The sequence below is a fragment of the Callorhinchus milii genome, unplaced genomic scaffold, assembly GCF_018977255.1.
Source record: "Callorhinchus milii isolate IMCB2004 unplaced genomic scaffold, IMCB_Cmil_1.0 Scaffold18, whole genome shotgun sequence".
NCBI lineage: Eukaryota > Metazoa > Chordata > Chondrichthyes > Chimaeriformes > Callorhinchidae > Callorhinchus > Callorhinchus milii.
In genome coordinates, this window is record NW_024704759.1 from 7,423,664 (window position 1) to 7,436,972 (window position 13,309).

A 13,309-nucleotide genomic window follows, 5' to 3' on the forward strand; every position below is an offset into this window, starting at 1 on the left:
TTGAAGTGGAGCATACATGACACAAACACAACAAAGGGAAGCACTAAAATGTTTTGAGGTTGTTCAGAACTTGACACTGTGTGAAATCTACCCGCATCGATGCCTCTGGTAATGGTATTGCTGAAATAAAAGCTGAAATAGGAATGCAAAGAGACATTTATGTCCCTTAAAGGATTTTGTGAAAGAATAAAGGTGATTTCATGCACTGCATTTGCATTAACAATATCCAAGGGCACCTTCAGGTTCAGGCACTCTTTGCTGTAACATGCAATAAATCAATACTGTAAAGAATTTATTAAACTTTCAAGCCTACCATGAGAGGCACAGACGTCACAATAGGCTCACTCTCATATTCAATACTTTGCTTCAGAAAATATCAGGCCCTAAGCCAATAACCAACCTGTTAACACCTCAGCCGCGTCAATTAACTGCCTTGGTCTCACAACCAGTATTATACCCATCAATGCGCTACCCATCAACAACAACAAAATTACATTTATAGAGCGCCTTTCACCTCGGGAGGACATCCCAAGTCAGGGGTCAGGACCCGAGCATGGGGGAGGGGTGGGGTAGGGGTGAGGGAAGGCAGAGAGGTGGGAGGGCGACCGAAGGCACGATCGAGGAGGAGAGTCTTGAGACCGGCCTTGAAGGAGGCAAGAGAGGAATTGAGGTGAATGGACTGTGCTGCTAATAATGAAGCTTAAAATAGTAGTGGGGCTTGCTAGCTTGGCAAAGTGGAGTTCAGTGGAAATGTAATGGGAATCTCTTTTGTTTATTAATACCATCTATTGTCGAGATGCATAATCAATACTTTCCAAGCTGCTATCACATACATCACCACTTTTGTGTGCGCAACCTGCCAAGGTTGAAAATAAAATATTTAATTTGATTTATAAAACGAATTTCCTCTGCCCACCCAGTAAAATGAGATGACCATAGCATATCTCAGCCATTAAGGTTCGCTGCCAACTATTATTGTTGGAAATGGACATTGGCAGTAAAGCCGGTTTGCGATTCTCATTCCAACCAAAACCGTAAACCATTGGCGATCTGTAATTGTCTCAAAAAAAACAATGTGACTTTTGACTTTGAATTTGTTTTGATTCACTTTGAAGTGGGTGTACCATGTTGACTCAAACATGTGTTTATTAAAGGTACATTAATATTTTTCCCCCTTCCCTCCAGCCCGTTTCTAACATTTCTTTTCCGTTTTGTTTGTGTTGTTTCAGGAGATGGAAACCCTAAGGAGAGTAGTCCCTTCATTAACAGCACGGATCCTGAAAAAGGAAAGGAGTATGACGGGAAAAACATGGCTCTTTTTGAGGTACGGTTTGTCTTTATGTAACAGAAAGGCCAACATCCATGCACTATACAATTTGCATTTATGTAGAGCCGTGCACTAAATAAATAATCCCTCCAAAAAAAAATAGTAATTTGGTCACTCAATCCATGACTTTGTGGGACACTGTTGTGCGCAATTGGCTGCCACGGTTCACCCAGAAATTATACTGTTAATTCACTTTACAATATATTCTGTGAAGCGCTTTGAGATGCCTTAATGATGTGATAAAGCACTATATCAAATGTGAGTATTATTATTATTGCACGTTGGGAGGATGTCCCAAAGTGCATTCAGAGTGCTGGGTGGGCTCCCAAACTGGTTGTGGGAGCTGGGAGGGTGGGGAGGGGGAGGAAACACAGATTGATTTCTGTGTCTGTTGAATCATGTATGATTTCCTCTTTAGTCTTGTTAATAGGCTGAATGGCCTCCTTCTGCGCTGTAATATTTTATGATTCTATGATCGGGCCGATTTCCCCCAATCTGACTTCTAATGTACAAAACCCCTTGACAAAATGTTGGCATCGGTGCAATCAAAAACCTTTTCTGGCAGCCTAAACCTCCTATCTCACCAGCTATTACCTGCTTCAGTGAAACTCCATACAAATAGAATTCTTCCATCCATGTTAATTACTATTCGAGTGGCTATAATCTCTACATAATGTCAGCAGGCAATAAATATCTGCAAAAATCAGCGGCACGGATACATACAGAGTGACTCTTTTAAACGTGAAAGAGGAAAAAGTCTCTAGTTGTGGTTTGTTGCATGTTCAATGCATACAATTTCTCAGGGTTGTATTCTTCGACTGAAGTATCTGAGCTCGAAGCAATCCAACACTACCTGAGTAGAGCTATTAATTATGAGACTCAACAAACTTAAATTGCTGTCTCGCACAGAAAGAAGCGAGTCCGCAAGTTTGTTTTAACTAGTAATATAATTGGACGCTGAAGGAAGGACTGTTCGAAAAGGAAAGGAATTCATCCCGCTGTCCTGACCAACAAACCGGTTTAACAAATAAAAAGAAATGTGCATTAGCATTAAAATCAGACTTCAAACCCATTTGCTATTTTTGCTGTTTGATATTTTAGAAGCTTTGATTTCATCCCATCACACCAATTCTCGCCAGGCTCCAAATCTCTTCATGCCCTGGCACTTCCCTACCTCTCCAATCTGCTTACTCCCCAATCCACCGGCTTTTGTCTCTGCTCAGCTGGCTCCAACCTCTTGCTTGTTTCTCGTGCTGTGCTTTTAGCCGCTACGTCCCCAAACTATGAAACACTCAATCCTTCGACCATGCTTACGGTTACCTCCTTCCCTCTGGTTTGGTGTCGAGCTCCACCACTGTTAAGCGCTCTGGACGCTACCCTTTGTGAGGGGCACTATATAAATGCAAGAAGTTGATTCATTTCCTGTTATTTTTCACAAATCCTCTGACAAACTTAAAATGTCGAGCTCACTACAGTCAATAAAAAATGATGCATCCTTTATGTTTCTTCCAAAATGCCATCATTGCCCAAATTGTCTGCAAATGTTTTTGCTTGTTTGGTTTGATCAGCTGTGATCACAAAATACCTTGATGGATTTATTTCATAAATAATAAATAATCCTCGTAATTTGGTGCGCCGTATTTCAAGTCTGGGGGTATCTCAAAGCATTTCACAGGATTTACTGTCGCAAAGCGTTGGCACTGTGTGTTTTGCAGGCAAGCATTTAAAAAAATTGGCCGGCAATGAAAAGCATGCGAACCAATACAATGCAATACTGGCCTTCCTGGAGTGTGGTAAATAAATAAAAAATACCCTTTTCAAGAGCGCGCTGCAGTTTATCAGTTTTAGTGCTGGGTAAATGTTTTGGAAAATTGGCCACTGGGATTTAATGAGTTTTCACATGAATTTCACTGTAAGAATTGCAAACATTCTTCATTCGTTTATTTTCTGCTTTATTTCTTATTTCTTTTTCTCTCCGTAATGCAATATCCTGTAATGTGTAATGTGAAGTCCCGTAGGATAGTGGTTTGTGTGTTTGCCTTGCAAGCAAGAGGACGTGGGTTTGATTCCCTGGTAGGCAAGTTTCCTTACTCCACACGCCTCTGTATACCTAGGAGTAAGTAGGGACCCAGCTGTTAGTCGACTGGCGGATCGCTTTCCGGGGGTAATGATCCCTTCAAAAGAAAAACAAATTTGGTCACTCAATCCATGACTGTCTTTGGAACTGCTGTGCGCAGTTGGCTGCCATGTTTTGCCCCCCAAAATACACAGTCAATTCACTTTACGATATATCCTGTGAAGCACTTTGAGACGTCTTGAAAGTGTAATAAATATATCAGTTGCAAGGATTATTATTTTACAATTGTTCAATTGTTCAGTGGTCTGCAGCAAAATCGCCCTGTCTATATAGCTCTGCACCAATTTACCTGTCATTCTCTTTAACTCTTGTCCTTGATAGACTTGTTCTGTACTTTTCCCACAATTGGTGATAACATCTACAGAATGGTGCAGACTCCTTCTCTAAGAGAGATCAATAACTGCAAGATTTTTGGCCCCAAATTAAATAGTGTAGATCCATTAAGCCCCTTGATTTCCAAGGGCATTAAGGATCCCAAACCACTGTGGAAATCAGACAGATGCACAAGAACCATTTAAAAAAATGTTTTCAAAATCATCTTTTGCTTCCTTGCAGCTGGCATTTTTGCCCATGGTGAAACTTCCAGAGGGCCAAATTTTTATTTTTTTAGCTCATTGCTAACAATTGGTGCCAATATGGCACAACACTCATATGGAATAAACAGGTAAAGGAACAAAGTGGCTAATGATGTGATGTGCTTTGAGATACTATAGATCAGAGCATCTCCTAACATCTCCAAGATTACCCCACTTCAGATTTGTTCAAGTTGATTCAGAGACCAGACAATGCTATAATAATAATATAATAATAATAATCCTTGCATTTGATATAGTTCCTTATCACATCATTGAGAAGTCTCAAAGCACTTCCCAGGAATTTTTATGAAATGGAGTGACTGTATGTTTGTGGATAAATATCAATGTCCGAGTCCATTTAGAGCAAAGGCTAATCAGAGGTTGAATGTATTTTGGAGCGATCCTTTCGTAGCTGTGAAGGTTTCAAATGCGTTCAGCATCAAATTCATTTTGAAATGCTGCAAACTTCCCCACTTTATGTTTGCATCTTAAATATTGTAAGCATGGTGATTAAGTCACCATGCTTGTAAGGTTGACTACTTTAATGATCAATGTGAATGAACTCAATTGTGCAATGTAATTGCTGCATTGTTTGTTTCTCTCATTGCCTATTTACAGGAAGAAATGGACACCATCCCTATGGTATCTTCCCTTCTCAGTGGACTGGCCAACTACACCAACCTTACCCAAGGAGTCAAGGAACACGAGGAGGCTGAAAACAATGAGGGGACCAGGAAGAAGCAAGTTAAGGTACAACTAACATAAGGCATGGAATATATGTGTTTAATGGGGGTGCTGTTCTGATTGTGCATACATTTAGTACTCTTTAACAATGCATACCTAGATTGGGAAAACAACAATTTCTGCTTGACCTGCTAAAAAGGTGACCAAAAGTATGGTCGAAAAGTCTTAAGATGGGCTTTAAAGGTGGAGAGAAAGTGAGCGAGGAGGAGCAACTCTGGGACTGAGTTCCAGAGAGCGGCAGCGGAAAGCACGCATTGTTAAAGAGCACTAAACATACGCATATACAGAGCAGCACCCCATTGACAACTGCTCAATGGCTACTTTTATCTGTATTGCGTCTCAACGGCTAGGAAGCCGCACTGCAATGATTTTTTTTGTGCAGATACCCACGTATTGCTTTAGGCAAAATACAATACAAAATCAAGAGTATGGCCCCACTAAACCTTGCCCTGTAAAACAACAGCTGCAGTGTTCATGGGCACAATGCCCATTTTCAGCTTCGGTCCATCTGTTTACATGTAATATCATTCTGTTTGACATGGCCTGCCTACGTGAATATGCCTTTGGTACTTTCTACATACTAAGTTAACGACCCTGATGCATCCTTTATCAGACTATTGCCTAAAATCTGTCCTCATGTGTCGTGCTGACTACGTCCTTCAGATGGCCATCTATGCATTTTGCGTTCCCAGTGTCTTTTCATGTCAAAACATCTCAAAGCGATTCATGGTAAACATTCTCATGGCAAGCTTTGTGTTTTAGCTGTCTAGACTCCAGCAGTTACCCCAACACACACCCTGGGGTCCCCAAAGCTTTAGCTCTTGCCAACCGACACCTAATGCTTTTCCAAAATTGGGTAAGCAGGTTGCGTCCCTCCAGAGAGAGAGTGCGCATTCCATTCCAATAAACATCTCTGGAATTCCCTTGCATGAATGGGATGCATGGAACTTTTTGGTTTGGATACTCTTAAGTACGGTGACAGATTTCCGCGTGTGTCACACGCGTAGATGGCCCCCAAAAAAACATCATAATAATAATCCATAACACCCGGCTGACTAAAAGAAAACATATTTGTAATGAACACAGTGATATCCAGGAGATGAATGATTAATTTAAGTCCAGGATACCAAGAGAAACTCTCTTCCCTTTTCAAGTGTGTTCTATATGTTCCACTCCCACCCGTGATGTATTTTCACATGTGCAAAGTGCAGACCAAGACATATGACCTCTGAGTTAGGCTGCTGCCTGCAACATTCATTCTCAGAGTCTGGTAGAATAGACAAACACTACAGGGAGGTAAGCTCCTTACTGATTTCACCAGAACAGTTAGTGCAGCACGGGACAGTGATGTTAATTCAGAGTAACACATAGGTGAACAACAAAACGTAAAATAAGCTATTTTAGCCATTCAGAAGGAAGGAAGGAACGTTCATAGTCCTGAAAGATTTCTGCTGGTACCTAATGAGATTAGCTGGGGTCTGACATCTTTCAGTGAACCTGTCTTTTAGCTGATAGAAACCCCAGGTAGGAGGATGACATTTGCCCAGATACTGTCAATACCACATCTCTCCCAGGCCTTCAGTAGCATGTGTGTATCCTGCTGTTCAATCTGGCATTCGCTGCAATAGCTCATTTTCTGCTACATGATTCCTAAGTAAACAACACATCTAACGGCTGATTAACGTGTTATTTTCATTGCCCACAAACAAAAATCATTCCCTACGCTTCATAGTAATTACCGTTAAGCACTTTGAACATTATTTTTTTTAATCTTTCTATAATATTTTGCAAGTCTGATTAATGAAGGGAGGGGGGAATTCTTAAATTATTAAAAATAATATAACATATTACAAAGATCAATCAAGTTTCCTGTTGATATTGTTCTTGAGATGTTTCAAGATTCTTTTGTTTAAAATTGGTCACGCAGTTCACGACTGTTTGTGGGACACAGCTGTGCGTAATTGGATTCCGCGTTTCACCCACAAAATACGCAGTCAATCCACTTTACAATATATTCTGTGAAGGGCTTTGCAATGTCTCAATGACATAATGCAAAAAATACTATTATTAAGACATAGCTGAATCCATTGGGACATGAGATATAGCAGATCGATAGAAATGACAGTAATAATGCTTACATTTTCCTATTGTGCCTTTTGTTCTGGGAGGGCATCTCAAAGCATTGCAGAGTTTCATATAGCACCTTTCACATGAAGTGCAGTGCTGTGTGCTTTTTGGGTGAACTCAGTAGCCTATATGCATACAGCAAGGACCAGCAAAGAGCCATGAAATTTTCTGTAAAGTGTAGAATCCTGTAGCATATTGGTGAGAGCACTCGCCTGGCAAGCGAGAGGACCTGGGTTTGATTCCAGGCAGGGCGAAACATTAGGCAAGTTTCCTTACTCCACAAGCCTTTGTTCACCTGGAAGTAATAAGGTTGTTAGTCGATTAGCGGATCACTTTTCCAGGGGTAATAATCCCTTAAAAAACAAACAAAATGAATAATAATAATTGCCTGCCACGTTTCACCCACCAAAATACACAATCAATTCACTTTACAGTATATTGTATGAAGCTCTTTGAGATATCACAAAGATGTGATAAAGCGCTATAACAAATAAAAGGTTTATTATTATTGAACCCCCAAAAATACCAATCTATTCTGAATTAACCGATTTTAGACTTGCAAGTGCTACAGATAGTCAGTTTTCCCTGCTAGAGAACCCTGGCATTCTGTTTTGAACAAGCAGATCAAAGACCAAAGTCCTGCATCTGTGCTTTTGTGGAGACTAGACAAGTTTGATTACCAAAAAGAATGATAATGCAGGGTGGAGTAGACTGTTTATGATCATCTGATTGTTTGACAGACACACACACACACACACATGTATACACACACAGAAACTCATCACTATGCTGGACAGGCAGAGGGAAAGCTTTCCTGACAGCGATATCAATGGCAAACTATGCAGCTTTAGCCCTGGGGTCCCCAAACTATGGTTCTTGCCAACCTGGGCCTAATACTTTAGTGAAATGCTGCATTGATGGCGTTTTTAGATCACTTTATGTTCGAATGTATATAAAGTGAATCGCAGAGCAGGTGAGAAAATGGGAGAATGAAGCCTTTGACAAAATCCCTATCTAGTGCTACAAGTTAGATTACTTCTACACATCAAACTGCTGTCATTTTATTTTTACTTGGTTTTGGTTTTGTTTATGCTGCTGGAGCATAAATCATCAAATCGCTGAAGTGAAATATAACGGCTGGCACTTTCCAGCCCTGGTGACGTGCTGTGACATGAGCAGATTTGCTTCCGAATGACAGAAATTCCAGCTGATAAAACCCCAGTGGTCAGACTCCCCCTGCCTGCTATATATTCAGCCTGCCCTGCTTGAGAGACGGCCTCTCCTGCTCCCCATGGATCCCGCCAGATGTGTGCGCTGTGAGGGAGCGCTCACAGCAGGTGTGCACAGGCTATGTACGAGCTGTGGATTTTTTACTGGATCGCTTTCAGCTATGTAATTAACAGATGAATCACATCCCTCGGATAAGCAGAGGAGGGTGGTGCAGTTATCCCGAAGGAGCATGGCTTTTCCCCCAAGACGTTGTTCTCCTCTAGTGCAGTGATCGATTGTTAGAGGCGCTGTCCTTTGGATGAGGTGTTAACCAAGGCCCCTTCTGCCTGTTCAGGTCGACGTTAAAGTTTCCACTATTCAAAAAGAGAAGAGAGTTTCCCTCGGTGTCCTGGACAGCAATTCCCCAAATCAAATTGGCCACTCACTTCATGGCTGTTTGTGGGATATGTGGTTGTGAGTCTTGTAGCTCAGGGGTTAGAGCACTCACCTAGCAAACGAGAAACCTGGTTTTGATTCCCAACAGGGCGAAATGTTGGACAAGTTTCCTTATTCCACATGCCTCTGTTTACCTTGTAGTAAGCAGGAACCTGTTTGTTAGTCGATTGGTGATCGCTTTTCCGGGGGTAATAATTCCTTCAAAAAAATAATAATAATAATAAATTGGCCACTTTATGCATTGTTTGTGGGACACTGCTGTGCGCAATTGGCTGCCGCATTTCGCCCACAAAATATACAGTCAATTCTGTTTACAGTGTATTCTGTGAAGGGCTTTGTATCAAATGCAAGGAGTATTATTATTATTATTGCTCTATTCAAATTGGCTGCCGTGTTTGTCCACAAAATACACGGTCAATACACTTTTCAGCAAATCCTGTGAAACACTTTGAGACGTCTTAACGATGTGATAAGACGCTATATCAAATGCAAGGGTTATTATTATAATAATTATGAACAAGAAAAGCTGATGAGATGGATTGGCATCCTGTTATCTTTCTCCCGATTCAACTGTGAACAAATAAGTACTCCCAGGGATTCCTTTTGCTCAAAGAAAGGTTGTACTTCTGCCACTTTGACTCGGTGCCAGGAAACCTTTGGCGGAAACTATGTAATTAAGCAATAATGGGCACTTGGGAGTGGAGGGGGTTACGGCTGAGGTTGAGCAGGGTGATTGAAGGACAGACTGCAGCTGTACCTGTTGCAGCTTCGCTTGCAACCGGAGAATCCAATATAGAATGTAGATTGACACCCAGACAGACATTTCATGTTTAATCTATAATCATCTGGGAGGACTCAGTGGAAGGGCACGGCGCTCTAAACATGTCATTTTGTTGTTGGTGCCGCGACTTAGCTTCGTCTGTGTTTTTTATTTTGTTCCCAGCACTTGGCTATGTGCGTGCTCTGTGATGCAAGATGCCACAGCAGCAAGGTCAGCCGGCACAGCCACCAGGTGTAACTGCAGTGCGTGCGTACATATGTACGTGCTCTGTGACGCACGATGCCACAGCGCCAGTTTGACTCGGCAGCCACCAGGTGTAACTGCAGAGAAAACGCGAAACTGAAAATAACTTATGAACGATAGGAGAAAACAAATATGCCCATGTCACTCTCAGATACAAGACCGTTCCAATTAGGTATAAATCATGTCTCTACATCAATCGGGTATTGAGATCCTTCTTGAAGCGTGGACACGCATTGTTGTTTTATTAGTATATAAGAAAATAGATAGAAGAAGATTTAAGCTAAATGTTTTTTTGTGGATTTTTTTGACAACTTTAAAACTTTATATGTGAAAAGTTAGTTGTCAAAAAAATCCACAAAAAAAATCTAATTTAAATCTTCTATCTATCTTCTTATATACTAATAAAATGACAAAGTTATTTTCACATATAAACTTATTTTTCCTATTTATATGGCTTCATAAATAGGGGCATAGAATACAAAAGTCAGGGAGTTAGGATTTTTTATAAAACACTGGTTAGGCCTCAGCTGGAGACTCGATTCAGTTCTGGGCACCACACTTTAGGAAGGATGTCAAGGTATTGGAGAGGGTGCAAAGGAGATTTACCAGGATGGTACCAAGAATGAGGGACTTCACTTGTCAGGAGAGGTGAGAGAAGCCGGGATTATTCTCCTTGGAGCAGAGAAGGTTAAGAGGAGACTTAATAGAAGTTTTCAAAATCATGAGGGGATTTGATAGGGTGAACAAAGAGAAATTATTTCCACTGGCGGGTGGGTCGGTAACCCGAGGACACCGATTTAAAATAGTTATAATAATAATAATAATAATAATAATAATCCTTGCATTTGATATAGCGCTTTTCACGTCGGGAGGACGTCCCAAAGCGCTTCACAGAACACACTGTAAAGTGAATTGACTGTATATTTGTGGGCGAACGCGGCAGCCAATTGCGCACAGCAATGTCCCACAAACAGTCGTAGAATGAAAATGACCAATTTATTATTATTTTTGGTTTTGGAGGGATTATTATTAGGCTCTGTGTGGAGTAAGGAAACTTGCCCAAGGTTTCGCCTGGAATTGAACTCAGGTCTCTCGCTTGCAAAGCGAGACCTCTAACCACTGAGCTACAGGACTCCACGAGTTGTTAAAAGAAACAGAGGGGAGGTGAGGAGAAATTGTTTTACACAGCGAGTTGTTCAGATTCGGAATGCATTGCCTGAAAGGGTGGTGGAAGCTGATTTGATAACAGCTTTAAAGAGAGAAGTAGATAGATATTTGGGGAGGACAAGTTTGCAGCGCTATGGGGAGAGCGGGGGAGTGGGATTGAATTGAATAGTTGTTTTCAAAGAGCCCACAAAGACACGATGGGCCGAATGGCCTCCTTCTGTGCTGTATAATTCTATGATTCTATGATTCTCTGGATCACAATGCAAAATACCGTGCAACTTATAGGAAAAGCACTGTGTGTTTACCTCAATTTTTCAATCAGGTATCAAATATAATGAGGTTTAAATGCTGCATTGGCCATCTCTCTCTCTCTCTCTCTCTCTCTCTCTCACTTTGCCTCTCTACATACTTATATCTTGTTCTCAGAGGTATTATGTGGGCTGGGTGGAGCTTAATCTGACTCTTTTTCTCTGTATTTCTTTCTTTCTTTCTTTCTTTCTTTCTTTCTTTCTTTTTCTCTCTCTCTCTCTCTCACTTTCTCTTGGTATATTCAGGTCCTGGCCTATCACTGTGTCCAATTTGTTTCTTGGTACCTGGTTGTATTTTTTTGTCACATGTTCAATTGGCCTGTCAGGCTATCAGCAACAATGCTTAGAAGAGCACCTATGAAGTAACTAGTTATTGATACATGCAAACAGAAGAGAAACAAGTAGTTGACCATAGAAAGAAAGAGGTGCACATGGGTTTGAGTTTGATTAATTGCCTTTGGCACATAACTCTAGGTAGCTATCACCTTGGGCATATATGCCTCAGAGAAGGAGCCCAGGTGACCAGCGCTTTAATAACAATTGGGCTGAGACCGGAGACTCTAGAGATTCAGGGTTACTCTAGAGAGCAAGTTTTGAAAATCTGTGAAAGGTTGCACATGGAAAATGACACGTGGAAAATGAAGTTTAATATGGAGAAATGTGAAGTGATACATTTTGGGAGGAAGAATGAGGAGAGGCGATATAAGTTAGTTGATAGATTCTTAAAGGGGGTGAAGGAACCTAGAGACCTGGGGGTTCATATAAATAAATCTTTGAAGGTGGCAGGACAGGTAGATAAAGCTGTTAAAAAAACGTACGGGTTACTAGGCTTTATAAATAGGGGCATAGAATGCAAAAGTCAGGCAGTTATGATGAACCTTTATAAAACACTGGTTAGGCCTCAGCGAGAGACTGTGTTCAGTTCTGGGCACCACACTTTAGGAAGGATGTCAAGGTATTAGAGAGGGTGCAAAGGAGATTTACCAGGATGGTTCCAGAAATGAGGGACTTCAGTTATCAGGAGAGGCGAGAGAAGCTGGGATTATTATCCTTGAAGCAGAGAAAGTTAAAAGGATCCTTAATAGAAGTTTTCAAAATTATGAAGGGATTTGATAGGGTGAGCAAGGAGAAACTATTTCCACTGACAGGTGGGTCTGTAACCAGAGGACACCGATTTAAAAAAAAGTTGTTAAAAGAAGTAGAGGGGAGGTGAGAAATGTTTTCCCACAGCGAGATGTCGGATCTGGAATGCGTTGCCTGAAAGGATGATGGAAGCCGATTTGATAACAACTTTTAAGAGAGTAGATAATTATTTGGGGAGGATAAGTTTGCAGGGCTGTGGGGAGAGCGCGGGGGACTGGGATTGATTTGGATTGCTCTTTTCAAAGAGCCGGCACAGACACGATGGGCCAAATGGCCTCCTTCTGTGCTGTAAAAGTCTATGATTCAACATGAATGTTAGAAGAGGGTGTGATAGGAAGTCAGGGCTGCTAGTCTATGGCAAAGTGCATTCATCTACCGACCACTGCCAACACACTCCAAAGGTGGTCATTTTTTACTTGTCTAAGGTATAGATACAAAGTTTAATTGAATGAAATCCCTTGCGGGAAACTTTTGTTTAAGATTCCATTCCTTACAAGTTACTTTATCTCTCTCTCTCTATCTCTCCTCCATTTAGGTTCAGCTGATTCATGACAAAAACGCTTCTACTCTTTCAATACCCTCCCAGTCCCCCGCCGACGAGGCAGGCACACCCTCAGAGAAGGTTCACATGACCTGGACTAAAGAGAAGTTTACGGCCGATAAAAACAAAAACAGAGGGCCGATCACCCCTGAGGAAATCCGGGACCTCTTCAGTATGAAACCGTGAGTGAGCTTCGACTAAGACACGATTGTCACAAAAGAGGGATTGAGGGACCAGCATACAGCAGAAGGTTTAAGAAAAGCTTAAAACTCTTAGCAGAGCTTAACATTTCATGTATGTTGCACCATAAATGAGGTCAGACTGGGTTGATAAATGTGTGTGTGTATATATATATCTGTATATATACAGACCGACAGACAGACAGATATAAATGTTGCTGTGCAGAGATATCAGGGCTGTTAGACATGTACTAGAGGTTAGATATGATCTTGTGATGTGCTGACAAGTGTAAATTTAAAATGAGAATCACTTACTGTCTCAGCAAGCTCAACATCAGGTGTAAGCTTGGTGCGGTTGATAATGTGCTCACC

At 41.3% G+C, this 13,309-nt stretch overlaps 2 protein-coding genes across 3 annotated transcripts in view; both read left to right on the top strand.

The window, feature by feature from the left end:
• The window catches only part of LOC121850383 (solute carrier family 12 member 5-like), a 106,918-nt gene extending 102,092 nt beyond the window's left edge, over positions 1-4,826 (top strand). The window contains exons 3-4 of the mRNA XM_042341881.1: positions 1,230-1,324; positions 4,658-4,826. Coding sequence (XP_042197815.1) covers positions 1,230-1,324; positions 4,658-4,804 — 242 coding nt within the window. The 3' untranslated portion in view covers positions 4,805-4,826. The remainder of the gene's footprint in view (positions 1-1,229; positions 1,325-4,657) is intronic.
• A 7,647-nt stretch (positions 4,827-12,473) lies between these two features.
• Positions 12,474-13,309, top strand: part of si:cabz01102082.1 (solute carrier family 12 member 5) — a 14,655-nt gene continuing 13,819 nt past the window's right edge. For both annotated transcript variants that reach the window (XM_042341882.1, XM_042341883.1), the window contains exon 1: positions 12,474-12,940. In XM_042341882.1, coding sequence (XP_042197816.1) covers positions 12,846-12,940 — 95 coding nt within the window. In that variant the 5' untranslated portion in view covers positions 12,474-12,845. The remainder of the gene's footprint in view (positions 12,941-13,309) is intronic.